At 29.0% G+C, this 17,949-nt stretch overlaps 2 protein-coding genes and 2 non-coding genes across 4 annotated transcripts; all 4 read right to left on the reverse strand.

Annotated features, from left to right (window-relative positions):
• Window positions 1-1,587: 1,587 nt before the first annotated feature.
• On the reverse strand, window positions 1,588-1,690 carry LOC116403026. Its single transcript, XR_004215756.1, has one exon. It is a non-coding gene; the product is annotated as a small nucleolar RNA snoR1 (small nucleolar RNA).
• A 2,106-nt stretch (window positions 1,691-3,796) lies between these two features.
• On the reverse strand, window positions 3,797-4,615 carry LOC101214721 (50S ribosomal protein L12, chloroplastic). The gene has a single exon (XM_004141046.3). It carries the CDS (start codon window positions 4,545-4,547, stop codon window positions 3,972-3,974), a length of 576 nt encoding a protein of 191 aa, XP_004141094.1. The 5' UTR covers window positions 4,548-4,615; the 3' UTR covers window positions 3,797-3,971.
• A 164-nt stretch (window positions 4,616-4,779) lies between these two features.
• On the reverse strand, window positions 4,780-4,851 carry TRNAP-UGG. The gene has a single exon. It is a non-coding gene; the product is annotated as a tRNA-Pro (tRNA).
• A 7,699-nt stretch (window positions 4,852-12,550) lies between these two features.
• LOC101214963 (myb-related protein 305) lies at window positions 12,551-17,005 on the reverse strand. Its single transcript, XM_004141047.3, has 3 exons — window positions 16,597-17,005; window positions 16,373-16,502; window positions 12,551-13,256 (listed from the first exon to the last, which is right to left on the reverse strand). Exons 1-3 carry the CDS (start codon window positions 16,745-16,747, stop codon window positions 12,884-12,886), a joined length of 654 nt encoding a protein of 217 aa, XP_004141095.1. The 5' UTR covers window positions 16,748-17,005; the 3' UTR covers window positions 12,551-12,883.
• Between the last annotated feature and the right edge of the window lie 944 nt (window positions 17,006-17,949).

Raw genomic sequence — 17,949 nt, forward strand, 5'->3', positions numbered from 1 at the left:
TGAACACGTATTTCAAATGATGAAAGACAGATTCAACGACGAACAGAGATGGAATTTTGATAAAACTAAGTGTAGCGACCTGGCTGAGATTTTTGTACAAAAAATGAAGAGATTGGGAATCGAATTAATCGAAATGAAGAAGGATCCAAATCAAAGAGAAAACTATCGCGTGATTAAGCCTCGTGTTCTTCAAATCACGAATCAACTGGAGAAGATGCATGATCGATTTGATAGCTCTCAAAATATTAGGGCTTCTGCGAAGAGAGCGTGCACGAGAAATGAATTGATATTATGCATAAATGAAATTGATGAGATGATGAAAGAACTGTATGGGATAACATTGAGAATTGAAGAACTCAAAGCCTTGGAAATGAAGAACAAGACGATGGAGATTAGACAGAGGAATTTGAGAATTTGAATCTGAGATTTGTGATTCCTTCACAATTTTAGGGCTCTTTTGATTAGGCAAATTTCATTGTAAATTCATCTTCTACTTTATTTGTAAATACAACCATTAATTAGAATTACAAATTTCTTTTGATTCATCCAATCTTATCATAAAAAATCAATCAGCCTATACACTCACTTCAACTTCTTGACTAACTTATCATTTAATTTTTAATTTTACACACTTTAATACCATACATCATCATCAACTCAACTCTCAATTCCTTTGTAAAGTTAAATAATTTGTGTTCTAAAATTTGCAATTTTTTTTTACTACAAATCTTCCTACATTATTTATTATTTATGATTGATTTTCGTTTTCAATTTCACACCAAAATTTGATATAAAATATTGAATATGAAGGCAGCATATTTTCTTATTTCAAAGATCATACAATATAATTTTAAACACAAACTTAGAAATTTGAAATCCAAACTTGGAATTTAAGATTCTTATTGGTTTAGCGTTTATGGTTTGAAACTACTTGTGCTCAAATTTGTTTTTTTTCTCTTATAGTAATCAATTTTAATTGCTTGCTTGAAATTTAAATTTATTTATAATTTGAACACAATGTTAGGAAAAACTCTATTGGATCCAATTTAGTTTCTTATGAAGTAATCAATTTTTCTTCCTTAAGAATCCAAATTTAGCTTTGGAGATTGTGAAGATAGTTTCGTTTTTTCTTTCATATTTTTTATATATATTTGAAACTTTACCCATTTGATAGATTTGTTTATTCGTTTTAAAAATGTATAAACACTGTTTCACATATAAATTTACATTTTCAATCACAAGTTTTTAAATTTAAGCTTTGAGATGTTTGACAAAGACATATAAACTTTTAATATCAAATATAAAAAAACATTCAAAATCAACTTTTGCATTAAACCATTACATTTTTCTCTTTTGGAAAGACATGAAAGTTAGCAAAAACAACATTGAAAAGAAAATGGAGAGTAAGAACAAAAGTTGAAATAAAAAATAGACTACACACAATCGAGAATCACCAATCCAAATAAAACCAACTCATTAGTTCCGTCATGCTTCTATAGAAGTATGGACGACATATTATTGAAAACACTTTGAAATTGAAGATCTAAAGTTATGCAAATAGGAGAAAATTTTAATAAAAAGAAGAATGGCTCAGAGGGTTGCTGAATCTGCTCAAGGAAGATCGATCTTGTTCAGAACGAACTTCTCATACAAGAGGTGTCAGAAATATAAAGCAATAATCATCCTCGCCGGAATAACATAGAAAACAAAAAACAGAATAAAATGAAGAAAAGGATTGGAGGCGACGGCGAAAGAAAAAGGTGACTTGCCGCCGCCGACCTGTGGTTCTGCAAGTTAGGGTTTGAGAATTTACATTCGATAGAGCGAAGAGACTGAGAAGCCTCGGGGCATTTTATAGCTTAATCTTTGGGCCTTTTAACTCGAGGCCCGATGTGGGCCGTTGTTGTTTAAAAGCCCGTTGAATTTGGTTGGTTATGACCCAAACTATTGGTTGAAAAATGGGAAATAAACGAAGCACTAAAGAGTTTTTATAATGAAAAACCTTAGGCATAAAACATCAAAGGATATACCAAAGTGCAAATATAGCAACTTTTATATCTATTTTGTATATTTCTAAAATATCCTTCTTTTAAGAGTAATTGCATTGCGAGCAAATTTTCTCTGATATTCTGATTAATTTTTTGTTATTTTAAAAAATAGCTTTGATTTCGAATGAAAAAAACAAAGTTCTAGCATGATTTTGTATGTTCCAATATACTCATCATATTTGTTAGTATAAAACGTGTTTCGAAAACGTGGTTCTCCATATGTCGAATCAATCAAACTTGTAGTTTAGAATAAGAATATTCATAAAAAAAGTTTAGTACATAACCATAGTAACAATTTATCTCATATAAAAACACGAACTCTTAAATCACCAGTTGATCCAAAAATTTGATTTGGTAGGTGAAGTAAATTTAATACAATATTCAACACGTTCACTCATTTACGAGTTTGGAGTATAAAGAAGAGCCAACCAATGACAACCATTTTAGATTGGGGAGGAAACAACTTAAGACATTTGAAGGTTTGATATCATCTTAAATCGCTAATTGACCCAAAAACCTAAGCTAGTAGATGAGAGTAAATTTAATATAATATCTAACGTAAACAATTAGCCAAAATTTTGTTAATTCTTATCCACTTCAAAGTTAACCAAGATGATTTTGCCACATTGCATCCCCCCGTATTATTATTCGTAACCCAATGTTCATTCCATCATTTTACTTCAATCTCATCTACGTCAGGCCTTAACTACAAAGTTACCTATTTTGGTTCGATTTGAGGATGATTAAGTCTCCTTTTAGACAGGTTTTCTTTGATGACACTATGCAAAAACTAAGATTTGGCATGCATTTTTCATACTGTTGGTGCCACTGTTTCGAGTTTTTGCACTACTAATCTTGTTTCTTCTCATACTTGGGTAATGGTATGCTAGTCTTGACTACCCTTTGCATAACAATCATTCGATTCCTCTAAGATACATACTGCCACGTCTTGTTTAGTGTCCTTTGGCTAATACTTCTAAGTTGATTCATAGTGAACAAGGCGGCTGCAGGTTTCTTTTTCTTTTTCGAGGTGTACTACGTATAAAAATACTACATTAAAAAGAGAAAGCATTGTTAAAGTTGAAATATGGAAGAAAAAAACGGCAAACACAATAATTTTTTCATCTAGGCTTAGTAAACTTGATTCTTTTAGTCAATAAAAGGTGTGCGCCTGAAACGTGCCTTGTTTTTTAAGCTTGCCTTGAAGGCAAGGTGCTCTACCTTGTGTGTTTAAGCGTGCGGCCTAGAGGGCTTTTCTAAACACTGCCTTTGTGAATGGCTCATTCTCACCGTTCCTCATTTTTTCTAAGTTGATAGGGCTTCTATCAAACAATTTCATTCTGGTAATTAGCATCTCCTTGATGTTGGTTATTTTCCAATCTCAAGGTGTTATCATCAGCTATCAGTTGTTGGACGACCTGAACGAAACTCTATGGTTGAACACATGCATTAGCATCTCCTTAATGTTGCTCGGTCTCTTTTGTTCGAGTAAAGGGTACCAATGAAATTTTGGGAAGAATGTGTACTAGCTACTGCCAATTTCTTGATGAACCTCATTCCTCCCATTATATATGGCTTAACCTTAATGAAATTTCTCAAGCCGGGGTTCAAATCTCATGGTCTAATAAAATTATTCATCTATTAACAATTGGAAAGAACAAAGAAAAATTTCATCAGAATGCCTAAGGAAGAAGGTTCATGTTGGCATTTTGACAAACACGTTATAAGCAACCAAAAACAACAGAACAGACGATGCAAACACAGACATAGCAATTCATGAACAACAAGGCATTCAAAAGCAGAATATCAACAAAATTCTTCATCAGTTAATGATAAAAAAATAATAATAATAACTCCCAACTCTAGTTCCACCAGAATGCCTACATTGTGAACCTTAAGAATTGAAGAAACTAACCAGCAAAATCAAACAATAGAAATCTTCGCACCAGCCTCTTCAAGCTGCTTCTTCGCATCCTCCGCCTCTTCCTTCGAAATTCCTTCCTTAAACTTCTTCGGCAAACCTTCAATCAACTCCTTCGCTTCCTTCAAGGCCAAGCTCGTCAAAGCCCTAACAGATTTAATAACCGCAATCCTCGCATTACTCGGCACTTCCTCAATAACAACATCAAACTCCGTTTTCTCCTCGACAGCAGCAGCCGCATCATCACCTCCGGCAGCAGTGCCGGGAGCGACGGTGGCAGGAGCAGGGGCGAAGGAGGCAGCGGAAACGCCGAGTTTCTCTTGGAGGTAATCAACAAGGGTTCGTGCTTCTTCGAGAGTCAACTTGGAGATGACATCGCCGATTTCTGACACTTTCTCCGGAACAGCGACGGCGGAGATTGGGCGGTGATGAATCAGGCGAAGAGAGAGATTGGTGGGGGCGAAAGAAAAGGGGAAGCGGAGAGGAGTGGGTTTGAGGGAATGGGAGAAATTTGACGGATAAGAAGAAGAAGAAGAAGATGGGGATCGGAGAGATGCAGTGGAGAGAGTGGAAGACATTTTTGTAGAGAAGAGAAGAGAAGAGAGAATTTGGAGAAGAAGATAGGATAAAGTTGAGGACTTTGTAGTACAGTGACTTGAAGAAATGTAAGGCTAAATTTGAATTCTATTTCGGACGAAACTGACCTTCAAAAATTCCTATGATTGGTAAAATATTAAGGGGTATTTTTGGTATAAAAATTGTCGGGAGAATTTTGTTTAATTGCCCGTAAAAGAAAATTATAAAAAAGACGGGGCATTCCGAGAATCGAACTCGGGACCTCTCGCACCCAAAGCGAGAATCATACCACTAGACCAAATGCCCTCTTTGAATGTACCAACGACTTAAAATGAATAATAATTTAATTTCTGAAGATATATCAGGAAATTGCTGGCCCATGTCATTCGGCCCAAATTTAATTTCGAAGTGGACCCCGTTGGGGCCCAAGTTTGGGATGCCGATATGTTTACCAAGGGCAACAACGTAATTAAATAATTGAGAAATTAAATGAAAATAAAAATAAGTATATTACAAAAAAGTTTAATTCTGGTAAATATATTTTATGATTCACTAAATTCACATTAAAAAATATTAGTCTTTTAATGATAAAATTTGTAGCACTTGTCAAGTTCATAGTTAATATTGTTTTTTAAAAGAATCAAATTCATCATGTAGGGGTCTAGTTGTTAATTCATAGCTTATAGATGAACAAAGTGGCTCATATGATAGATATGAAAAAATTGCATCCATATGTTGTAAATTATAAAACTCCCTTGGTTTTGTAATCAAAGAATTTCAATATAATTTTTTATATCTATTATTTTTTCTTGAATCGTAAGAGAAGAAAAAAAGACCATTAAATATTATTAAATGAAACCAAAACGAAGCTACTAATGTTTCTACCAAATGGCTTTGAAATGAAAATAATGGGAGAAGGAATGTGAAATTTAATATGAATGCATGCATGCACTTGCCATCTCATTCAAATATATAGATAATAATTTTGGAAAATAGAAAAATAAAAAAATCATATCCTAATTATAATATATATATATATATTAAAAAAAGAAGTATTTGTTTTTCTATTATCCACTAATAAATATTTAATTAATGGAAAATTAAGGATGAATAGAAAGTGTTACGACATTTCAAACAAATTTTAATCAAGTACTCGAGTATATACATTGATCTTTTGAGTATCGGCTTATATTAGTTAATGAAATGTTACGATAATTTTGACTTATATTTAGTTGATATAATATTATATGGTAAGTTAAACAACGCTGATTAAGAACGATACTAAAAATAAATTTGGAATATGAATAAAGTTTCACATTATTAGCTAGATAAAAGAAAAAATCATATATATGTATGGGAATGAAGTTACGTTGAACTATAACTTGGTTGATGTACGATACATATGGTATATTTATGCTTGATAAAACAAAATCTCTCTATTCTAAGGGTATGATAGACTTTTTGCATTTTTTTTTCGTGGTTTCTACTGCTTGATTATTCCTATCTTATATATTGTACTAAAAAAATTGTTGCTAATTTTTTTTCTAACATAACCGTCTGTTCAATCTTGAAGTATTTTCACAATAACATATCAATCTCAATGAAAGTATATAATTTGCTAAAATAAACATAACCTATATGATAATGAGAACACATGCGACGATTTTGATAATTTCACTTAAATCCACTTTGTTAGTTCTAGAAAACTATATACTTTAATTGATGGGACAATAATGTTATATGAATAATATAAAAAGAAAATTAATTAGAAAATATACGTCGTTGTGTATACGAAAGAAAATCATCTAAATCCAACAAATTCACGATGTCTTCTTGAAAACAATTTGACTCACTTTTCGGTGAGAGTTTCATGAGCAATTATCTCTCTTGGGATAGAATAAATGGTATACCTTTCTTATGAAAGCATTCACAAGATCCAACGAACTATATCGTGTAGAAATAAACTATACTTGAACAAAATTATAAAAAGAAGGAAATGTGCTTATGAAAAAGTTCAAAATGAAACATTTCCGTCTATTCTAGATTATTATTCAAACATTTCCGTCTCTACGAATAATCTATAATTGTAAACTCTTTTAAGAAATAAATACTAAACTTGTAATTATACATTTAAAAATACACACATACTTTGTGTGTTAAAATAAAACAGTTACTATCCATAATGATATTTATTCAAAAAGTACTTAGGAAAAAACATCGGGTGAAGAATCAATAACACACCTTATTGACTTTAAAGGAGAAAGAAATACATATTGATGGGTAAGTGCTCTCGTTTTGACATCTCTTCGTGAAAGTACTATATAAATCAAATCCGACTCTTCGTGTAAATCAAGTTTAGAGTATGTTTTTCTTATTCAATAATAGGGTTGGAATGGTCTATTTATAAGAAAAGAGACTCATCATTACCTCGTTGGATTATTGGACTTACATTTCCATTCCATCTTTAGGTTGTTTATTGATAATAACTAGTCAATGATAGTGTCTACCTACCAAGATTCAAACTTGATTTCTCGAGCTACTCAAGGACTATAAAATATCAATTACGTCGATATCAAAACTATTAATTTTACAACCATACATATATACACACATATACAATTAAGTAGTTTTTTACTCACATAAATTAATAAAGTTATATTGTTTATTATTGTATATATCTAATTTGTATCATAATGAATTTTATGGATGAAATCATTTCGTCTTTAAATATGATCAACAATATAGGTTTGAACATAGTCCAACTCGAATATATATTTGATTACATTACCTTAAAACGAACTCTTGACTATAAAAAATGAGTAGGTGCATTTACCCTTTTTGAGGTTGTTACTGAGCAAGAGGTCAATAGCGGCCAACCTCCCTCGATGCAATGCATGGTTGGTTACTAACCTCTGTCCTAACTGCAAGAAGCTCCTTACTGTAAAGAAATGAAGAAACTTGTATACACAAAATCCAATGCATCGCGAGAAAACTAACATGATTACTAAATTGGCGACCATAAGAAAAAAAAACGTGGTGAAAAAATTGGTAGTGGAAAATAAAATATGTGTTATTACAAATAATTGAACAATCTAATGACAATAATTGTGGCTCCTAAAAGGTAGTCACGTCAAGAATAGTTCGCGATTAAAAGTAGTGACACGTATCAATTCACATTAATGATGAACAAACTGAAGTCTAATTTAAAATTGCTTTTGTTTTTAAAAATAAATATGGACCACTGTACTTTTGGAAAGAAAAAAAATGGAGACAGTGTAGCTAAAAATAGTCTTTCAAATTTGAGTTTAGTATCTATTTGGTCTCCGTAAAATTAATAGTGAACGTTTTAGCTTCAAGGTTTATAAAATATTTCTAAATGATTCGTCCACTGAACAAACACTAACATCAAACTTCATCAACCAAAATATATACACTAAAAGGAAACTTGAAAATAGCAATAGATTATGGCCGAGTTAGAAATTTTTAGTTTTTTTCTTTTCGTAATTTCACCTTTTTTTAATGAATAACGTAGTAATAGAAGATTTAAATCAACAAGTTCTTTGTCGTTAAAGCTACATTTTTTTGTCATTACTTTTTAAAATGCTTTTCTTTTGTATATACATTTTCGAGGATAAGAAAATCCGAGTTCAAATCCTCCACCCAAATTGTACTACTTAAAAAGACCTTTAAACAAAAAGAATATTCATGTATTTTCAAGTTGCATGCATTATTTGTTATGCATTTGATGGGAAAAAAACAACCACATAGATAGAGAAGTAATATACATATGTATATATAAATTAATAAACGTATACTTTTTTTTATTCAAAGGATCTCGTTGAGTTCTTACACTCAAATTAGTAAGCAAATAACGAAATTTATTTACTATTATTACATTTTCTTTTAGTTCAATATCTATAAAGTTGTAAAGAGCAAACTCAAAGTCTCTTCCCTATTAATACTGATTAATACGTAAGTTAATATCTCACTTTAGATGTCTCTAACCACGCGGTCAATGTTAAAGTTTAAAACAATATATGGTTTTATTTTTCACTATCTCTCTCATATGGCCGACCCAACATGTGAAACTTATTCAAATTTCACATGGGATGCCAAATTGCAATTCAATAATCTTCTTCATCTTTGTATATATATAATAACACATATATTTTATTATATTTTTAATTAACAACAAGAAATTAAAACATGTGATCAAGATAGATAAAAAAGAAAATTAATCAATTAAAAAAAATAATGAGTGGCTGATAAAAGAAGAGAGATCACTTTCTAAAAGGCAAAGCGGGGAAAAGCCTCCCTAACAAAATGTGTCCATTTGCTTTCAAAAACTTTCTTATAAAAGATAGTGAACGAAACAACAAACTTCTCATTTAGGGTTCTTTGAATAAGGAGTTGGATGCTAAAGTTGTGAGTTTGGTACTCTCTATATTGCAAATCCAACCTCCCATTATTATCATTCCTACCTAACTTTTTGTACCTAATGTTTTCTCTCTCGATCTTCTTCTTTTTCCTTTTAATTCCTTATAGATGACAGTGACATAAGTCTATCAATGTCTATCATTAATGGACAGTAATATTTCACTACATTTGTAAATATTTTAGTTCATTTTACTATATAGTTGAAAACAATCAAGATAAACAATGATATTTTGGTTCATTTGAAAAAAAAATTGTACTATTTAATTTTTTTTTATTTTGTTTCTTAAGCTTTTAGAACGGGTGGTGTTAATTAAATTAAAACATGATATATGATCTCTAATAATATATTGTTTTTATTTAGACATTTTCTGACATTAATTTTATATTTGACCAATCGTGTATATTGATCAACTTTTGGGTTTGTTGATTATTTGATTATTGATATTGATGTATTGAACATATACTAATTAAACACATTATTAAACACACTATAATACTAGCAAATTAGCATGATTTAACTGACATAGTATTTATATTTGGTTTATATACTATCAACCTTGAATTCAGAAGTTTGATAAACACACATTAGAACGTATTCTTTATAAGTTATTTCAAGCCTCTATACCTAACCCAAAAAATCAACGCGATGAGAATGCTTCTTCTAAGGTTCAAACTTTGACATAAGAAAGTTAGAAATCGATCATATCAATAGATTATAACGTATATGATATGCCGGTTAAGTTAGTAGAAGAAAATGGATAATTTGGAAGTACACATGTGTGATCATATATCAAGATAGTTATAGTTATAGTATGAGAGGTCATGTTAAAATATTTCCTAATATGTATTACCAATTTTAACTCATACACATTGCCTAAATATTTTAACCCTTCAATCATTCCTAGTTCTCAATGGAAAAAAATACACATGTTCTAGTTAATTATTCTAAGAAAGTACTTTATCACATATAATGAGATTTTATTTATTTATTTAATAAAGACTTCATCTTCTTGTCCTAAAAACTTTTACAATAACTCCAATCACAAAACCTAATTCAAATGATAACAAAATACAACAAATTAACAACTCATCTTGAAAAAATCTCAACACTACCATCCGTTTTTGTTTGTGAACACGAACGAAGAGAATAACCAAACCCACAATTACTATAGTATGATAGTAACATGCGAAGAGATTTATTAAAGAGAACGATATTGAATGAAAAAAATATTTAGGCGTATTTTCGGTTACACTTAGTTTTGTGCCACTTATATTGGACAACATCAAGTTTCATCTCAAATTTAGTTGAAAATAATATAATGTTTCTTTTAATTAAGATTACGAGATAGTCTATTATTGAATTTTTCACTTTAGGTTCACAATTCTTGAATCATGTTTGAATTTTTTTTTTTTTATCGAGTACTACTTGAGCTTTATGGGCTTTGATATTGCATTAGATAGCACAATGATTTATCTCAAATCCATAAGGTCGTGTGTTAGAACTCCTGTAATGTCCTATTTCTTTTCTCTCCTTAATTAATATTCACTTCTACATGTTAGTCTTTTACACATATTCAAGCATCAACAAGTGAGAATAATCTTAAATTGTTGTTATAATTAAATTTACAATAACCGATCATTAGGTTAAACTAGCACTAGGCCGATTCTTTTATGATTTAACATAACTCATTCAAATATTCAATTAATGTTTGTTATGTGACAAAGTCTTTTTTTATATTATTGTGTGGTTAAAGACACAATCTACGAAAGTAAATGAAATTTAAGTTGAACTCAAATATTAGATTTGAATAAACAGAAGATGATGTGAGTTTACGAGAATAGTCGACATGTGATAACATGTTAAAACGAGTGGACATGAATGTAGGTAATGACATGTGAAAGACTTTTAATTTGCTTCAAAATTGAGCAATGCAAGAGTTAGGCTGATGTCGATCTCTTGAGGTTTCATGGCAATGCAAGAGAATAATGGGAAATGTATTTATGTGAAAGATAATGATCAATGAAGAGGGAAAAAGAAAAAGGCTTCATTTGCTCGACAAAAATTATGTATGGATTCCTATTTTCACTTTCCTTACACGTGTCAATTTCTTGTGGCTTTAGTTTGGTAAACAATAATTATAAAAGCTTATTTATTTCTTTAATTAAAAATAGACAAAAAGAGAAATAAAATCACTTGTTTTCAAGTTGTTTTTTATAACACCATTTTAAAAAAAAAAAGCAATTTCTCTTATATATTAATTATTTGATAATAAAGATTGGTTTGCTTTTCAATTAAAGTATTGTCTAAATTGATTTGAAAAAGTCATCTTATCCTAAATTATTGAGAATATAGAGAGTGAGATATCTCCATAGTTATTGGTTTATAAGAAAAACCCACCATTATTGTCTAAATTGATCTTTTTAATATGCTTTGTTCATATAAATTTTTCTTCTCCCTGTTTAGATTATATTTATTAAAAAATTAAGAGATTATATCGTCTAAATACATTAGAATTTAAGGCTAATTTTTAGAGTGATAAAGTATTGAGTATAGATCAATTGACAGAAAATTTGTACCACTGATTTTTAGGTTAGGGGTTTGATTTTTTCTGCACAATATTGTATTTGATATTAAATTAAATTTATTTTTACCTATCAACTTTTTTTGGTTAAATTAGTGATTTAAGATATTGTCAGAGCTGGTGATCCTGAAAGGTTCGATTTTAAAATCTTTGCAACGTTATTTCCTCTTTCCATTTAATATTGTAAAAAAAAGTTTAGAAAAGTGAGAGAGAGAGATAGAAAAAGGTGATGTTGATGTCTCTATCTATGACCAACCCTTTTGCTTTCTCAAAAATGGATTGCAACTTGGATGAATAATAATGAAGATAAATTTCTTCCTTAAACTCTTAGAAATTGACCAATTTTACAATAGTCATGACATTGATGGTTGAGCTAGAAAAGTATAATATTAGACTTTGCATTCCTTGTAATTCAATATTTTCAAATTCTCTCCATAACTTTTGGTTCTACGTTCATGGTTTCGTGAAAGAAAATAAATGGTTTAATAATGAACTTCCAAAGAGAATTACTTGAAGCCATCAAAATCCTACATTGCCCTAATCTTCAAGTTATCATATATCAACATTTTCCAAACTTTAAAAAACTATGTGAACTTTTACACTTTTGTCCTAAAATTTTTATATTTGATCTTTAACCTTTCAATTTTGTATTTAATATAAATATAATGACTTATTTGAATCTTATATATCTTCGATTCCTCTTCGAATTCGATTTTTTTAAAGTTGAAGAATATATAGATGTAATAGACACAAAATTAAAAGTTTAGAGTTGTTATTAGACATAAAAGTTATTTTTAATTAACTTTGTATCTATAATCTATCGGTTAATCTTTATGAGTTTTGAATATAACAAATTTAAAAGTTTAGAAATCCATTATTATATATACATTTCTAATGCTTATTCACAAACTTCATAATGATCTGAAAGCTATATATTAAGTTGACATTTTAGTTTAAACCAATCAACACACATGAACACTGAGCAATAAGCCAAGGGCTAGAACATTATAGCCTCATATTATAAGACATGATAAAAAGAGAAGTAGAGATATACACATCAAGGGGAAATGATACTCATATTTCCCAATCTATATATATAAAATATAAGAGAGAAAATATGCAAACTTTTTAAACACAAAGCAATATATGCTTTAGTCTACTTATATATAACTGGAAAAATATACATATATATTTTTTCCAAACTATATATAGACAACCCTAATGATATATATTGAACCAAAATAATGAAATATTTCAGGTTCAAATATCATCCATATATATATATAGATATTGTTCTTTTTTTTAAATATGATTTAATTTTATTCAGCATTGAGAAGTTGCATAGACCAGAGATCCTCCATGCTCCAATAGTTATCATTGGAATTATCAGTTGGGGGCAAAGGCACTGAGAAAGCATCAATGTTTTGAGAGTATGTTGGTGGAGAATAGGTTTCCATTGGATCCATTGTGTATGAAACTTGGCAGCTACTTGAACTTGCAGCTTGTTCATTATTCATAATTTGATGATGATGGTGATGATGATGATCTTGAGATGATAATAATATATTTGTGCTGCTTTGTGGAGTGTGGAAGCCATGTGCTTGCTTTATGTGCTTTTGAATTCTCGTCCTCCAGTAGTTCTTTATCTCATTATCAGTCCTTCCTGGAAGTTGTTTCGCTATTTTCGACCACCTATATGAATATATTCAAAACGTAATTAATTAAACATACATTCAAAAGATGGAGAAATCTCTTGCAATCTTTGTAAGATTCAACTTGATCAGAAAAAGTGTGTTAAATTACTATTGCACATTATAATTATTATAAAATCCGACATGTTCACTTACTAACTTTTTAGATAGAAACTTCATGTTTATTATTTCATATAGTATAAAAGCACTATCCAACAAGTTCTAACAAACATTTCATTCCAATAAAAAAATGTAATTATTCATCTCACTATGAATTGGTAAGGGATCATAACATCAAATACTGAAGTAGAAATTGATAATGCAAGTCTATGTAAGCTAATACATGAGCATGCATGCCTAGTTAGCAACTAACTTTAAGATCAACATGTTCGAGATCGAGCAATTCTATAATGATTTAAATTACTTTTGTTTTTAATAATTCTAAACTAATTTTGATGATAGAAAAACATGTTTAAGAGTTGATTTTTGAATACGAACAAAGGCCACGTTTTACTCTTACAAAATTCCTAAAAGAAACATGAAGTAATTACAGAAGAGAGGAGAAAATATATATATAAAAAAGTATAGAATAACCGTCATGTAATAATTGATTATATAAATAAAGAATACATATAGGGAAAATGACAATGTGACAATAAGAACAATCATCAGCAACCAAGAGACAAGAATAGATGGAAATCAGAAAATGTGTCATAATATTTACACACATGTTTGAATTGAGATAAAATTAATTAAATGATTTGTTATATATATATATATATATAATTTTAAAATAAAAGTGAAATGGATTTAGAGCCATGAAAAATTGAGGTAATTAATTAATTAATTTAAAAAGAATTTGTGGGTTAAATTTGAAGGGGTCATGTTCCATGGCTGAAAATCAATCTCTTCTACATAAGACTTCTTGTATTTAAAGGACTCTAAAGATCTCAAGGCTTTGAAAGCATTTTGTATCATAGAAGGAAAAGAAAAAAAGAAAAAAGTGTTCACAAAATCAATGTACAAAAATGCAAACACACAAAGTCAGATTCAGTTTCAAGTTTCCAACTTGAGAAGACAATGCTGAATCTCACAGGTAGTGTTCTTCAAAATGCATGGCTACTCCTCAAACAATTATTCATTCTTAATTTCCCCTCTCATAACTTTTTCTTCCAAAAAACACTCATTTTATCTGAACTTTTCGTGTTGATCAAAACTTTTAACGTTTTAGATTCAAAGTATATTTGTATATACACTAACATTTAAAAAACAATTGAAAATATTGCAAAACATATCATAGTCTATCACTATCGATAGCCATATTGTTATACGTTTTATCATTATCCAACGGAAGTTCAATCAAATTTGAAAAAGACTAATAATTTGTATTTTTCTTTTTCTCAATTGTTTATTTGTTTATTTATGTAATTTTAGTCAAATAAATATGGGCAGAGCAAAAAAACAAAAGTTGTAGATTTTTTTTTTTTTTTTTTTGAAAGGGTATTTTGAGTGATGCGAAGACAAAGAAAATGGTGGCTGTTTGTTTGTTTATAAAATTATTGTAATTTTTTATTTGATTTGATTTTGGTGATGAATAAAAAGGAAAATCCATGTGGCTAAGTGGTGTGGGGTTTAGCTAAAAATGGAAATTTTTTATTGCAAAATGTCTTCTCTTTCCTCTCTCATTTCACCAATATGCTTTTCTTATATTCCCACCAGCTGTAATTATTACAACACATCTCTTTTTTCTCTAAATAAATGTATTCCTCAATTTTCCATTTTCATATATATATATATATATATATGTATACACACATATTGTACACTAACATATATTAAATATAGTTTTACGATATACATATTATATATGTCTGAATGTATGACTATGAGGTACCATAAATAAATATATATATAGTTTTATAAAATTAAAAATTTAACAATAGTAAGGTAAAAAAATTAATTAAAAAACTATGATAATAAACTCTTGGACTTTTTCTATTAGAGCTTTTTCTAAATTGTAATTTAACTCATCTAGTTATCTAAATAAAATTTAATTATGTCAGGTCATAGAATTTTTGTAAAGAAAAGTAAGATCATAAATTGTACCTAATTATTGTTTAGCCACTCTCTTTCTCTTTCTTTTTCTCTCTACTTTTTATGTATGATCTAATTCAATCAGTACTATATTTTCTTATCTAATTTTAATAATTAAATATCTCAAATATATGGATTGTATTTCTAATGATAAATTTTGAAATATTAGTATTCGAGAAACAATTTTTTTTATAAAGAGTTGATATGAGATTAGTAAATTCAGCTAAAATATTAATTTAATTTAAAAATACACACATATAAATAGTATTTTTTTTAAATTAAAAATAAAGAAAGGAAGATGTGTGAAAAAAAATCAAGAAAAATAGTAAACATATGAAATTAAAAAGAAACACAATTCCATATTGAAAAATATATATGAGTTGGGAAAAGAAATATTTTTTTGAGAAAAAAAAAGTCAAAAGCAAAATTTATCATATTACGTTATTACATATCCCATGCAAAATCTTTTTTTCCCTTCTCAATTCTCTCAAGTGTAGATCATAGAAAAATTAAAAGAAAATTTAAAACATATATATATATTGTATTGTATGTATGTAGAAGTAAATCAGAATTTTGGTGGCCATGAATCTAAAACAAACGTGTTGCAAATCTTTTTCGTGGCCATGAAAGCCTCAAGGTGTTCTTCTCTTGCCAAACCTCTCTCGTCTCTCTCTCCTATGAATCTTTTAAAAACTAGGCTCCATAATCTCGGTCGTCCAATTCCGTCGATCGGTAGGTGATCGGAGACAAAAAAAACATCCCCCATCTATCTTTTCTTCGTAAAAATCATTTGATTTTTGGTTCTTAGACCTAATAAAATGTTAGATTGATCAATCTTGTTTATTTATAACTATATCGATTATTACGTGTTAAATATTTATATTCTCACTTTATCGGTCTTTTTACGTGTTGAACTGTATAATAATATATATGTTAGTTTAAATTAGATTTTGATGTTATATTTAAAAATACATATATATTAATATTAATATTATACGTAAATATTTCGAAGAATAAACTTACTTGTTTCCCCATTTTGCATGAAGTTCCATAATCAACAGTTGTTCGTCTGGGGTGATGTTACCACGTCGGACGTCAGGACGGAGGTAGTTCAACCACCGAAGTCGACAACTCTTCCCGGTACGTTTCAGACCTAAAACGACGATGTTTTTTTTTTTCGAGGAGGAGAAAAATTAGGGTTTTTCTTAGAAAGAATAAACTTAGGAGAAAGTTAGAATATTATTTACCAGCAGATTTAGCAAGAGAGTTCCAAACACCTTCACCATGATTGGCTATATAGTTGATGAGAATCAAATCTTCTTCCATAGTCCATGGCCCTTTTCTAACTTCCACATCTTGTGGTGAGTTATTATTATTATTGCATGCTCTTTTATCCATTTTTTTCTATACCTCTCCTCAAAGAGAGAGAGAGAGAAATGGAAAAGAGAGAGAGAGAAAGAGAGAGAAAAAAATGGAAGAAGAAGAGAGAGAGAGAGAGATGGAGAAAGTTAATAAGATAATGGGGGTAGCTAGGGTTTTATAGAGAAGCCAAATAAGATTAAAATGGTTGTTAGTAATATTGAGCTTTATAAGTACATGTTATGTGTTATCATACATTTTTACTTTCTCTCTTATATTATTTATATTGATGATGTAACATATTTATATATGATATATACACATATACACACACTCTTAGATATAAAATGTCTACGTGATCTCTCTTTTGGAGGATGGTCGATCGTTTGGGACAATTTATAAGTTACGATATCATGTTAGATAATATATGATGCTTCATTTCAAAACCAATAATAGTAGTTTATTTATCTTTATAATGATTGTGATGTATCTCAATATGAGATTTTTAACTTGTATTTAACAACTATATCTTAAATATTCTAAAAAACATGAGGTGTCTTTTGGATCTTGGTTTTTTTCTAGTAATATAGAGCTTGAACTACATGCATTAGTCTCTAAACTTTTGTTAGTTGAAAGGTTCGAGTGCTTTATGAAATATTTAGTAGTTTATTTTATTTCTAATAGCCTAGTGTTGGACATATATTTAAATAATAATATTGAGTAAGTTAATTTATATATATGCACGACCGTTATCAAATTAAAAATTTTCGAACCTATCCGTGATATTAGTAAACATCAATAGAAATATCTATCAATTACTTTATATATATTTTTAACAATTTTATTATTTAAAATAATTAAGTATGCAGGTAAAACACAATAAAGTTAAGTTAAGTACTTCAACACTAAACCTATTTCTCTATTTAATATAAAACTGTGAAGAAATAGTATAGTATTAAAAGAATAATTACATTAAGTAAGTTCAATGAAATGAAATGAAACAAATTCAATTTTAATTCGCAATTATATGAAATAACATATTTTCCAATATTATTCTTGCATGAAAATTTTGAAAGTTGTGTATTATTATATATATTTACTGACAATATTTGAAGCATTAATTGGGTCGATGTAGTTTTAGGATTTAGGGTATTAATTAATATTATTTAATTAATTACCAATATTAGTATTACTTATAATACTAATACACTTCAATTAGTTAATAATTAATATCGATAGTA

The sequence above is a fragment of the Cucumis sativus genome, chromosome 3, assembly GCF_000004075.3.
Source record: "Cucumis sativus cultivar 9930 chromosome 3, Cucumber_9930_V3, whole genome shotgun sequence".
NCBI classification, from domain to species: Eukaryota; Viridiplantae; Streptophyta; class Magnoliopsida; order Cucurbitales; family Cucurbitaceae; genus Cucumis; species Cucumis sativus.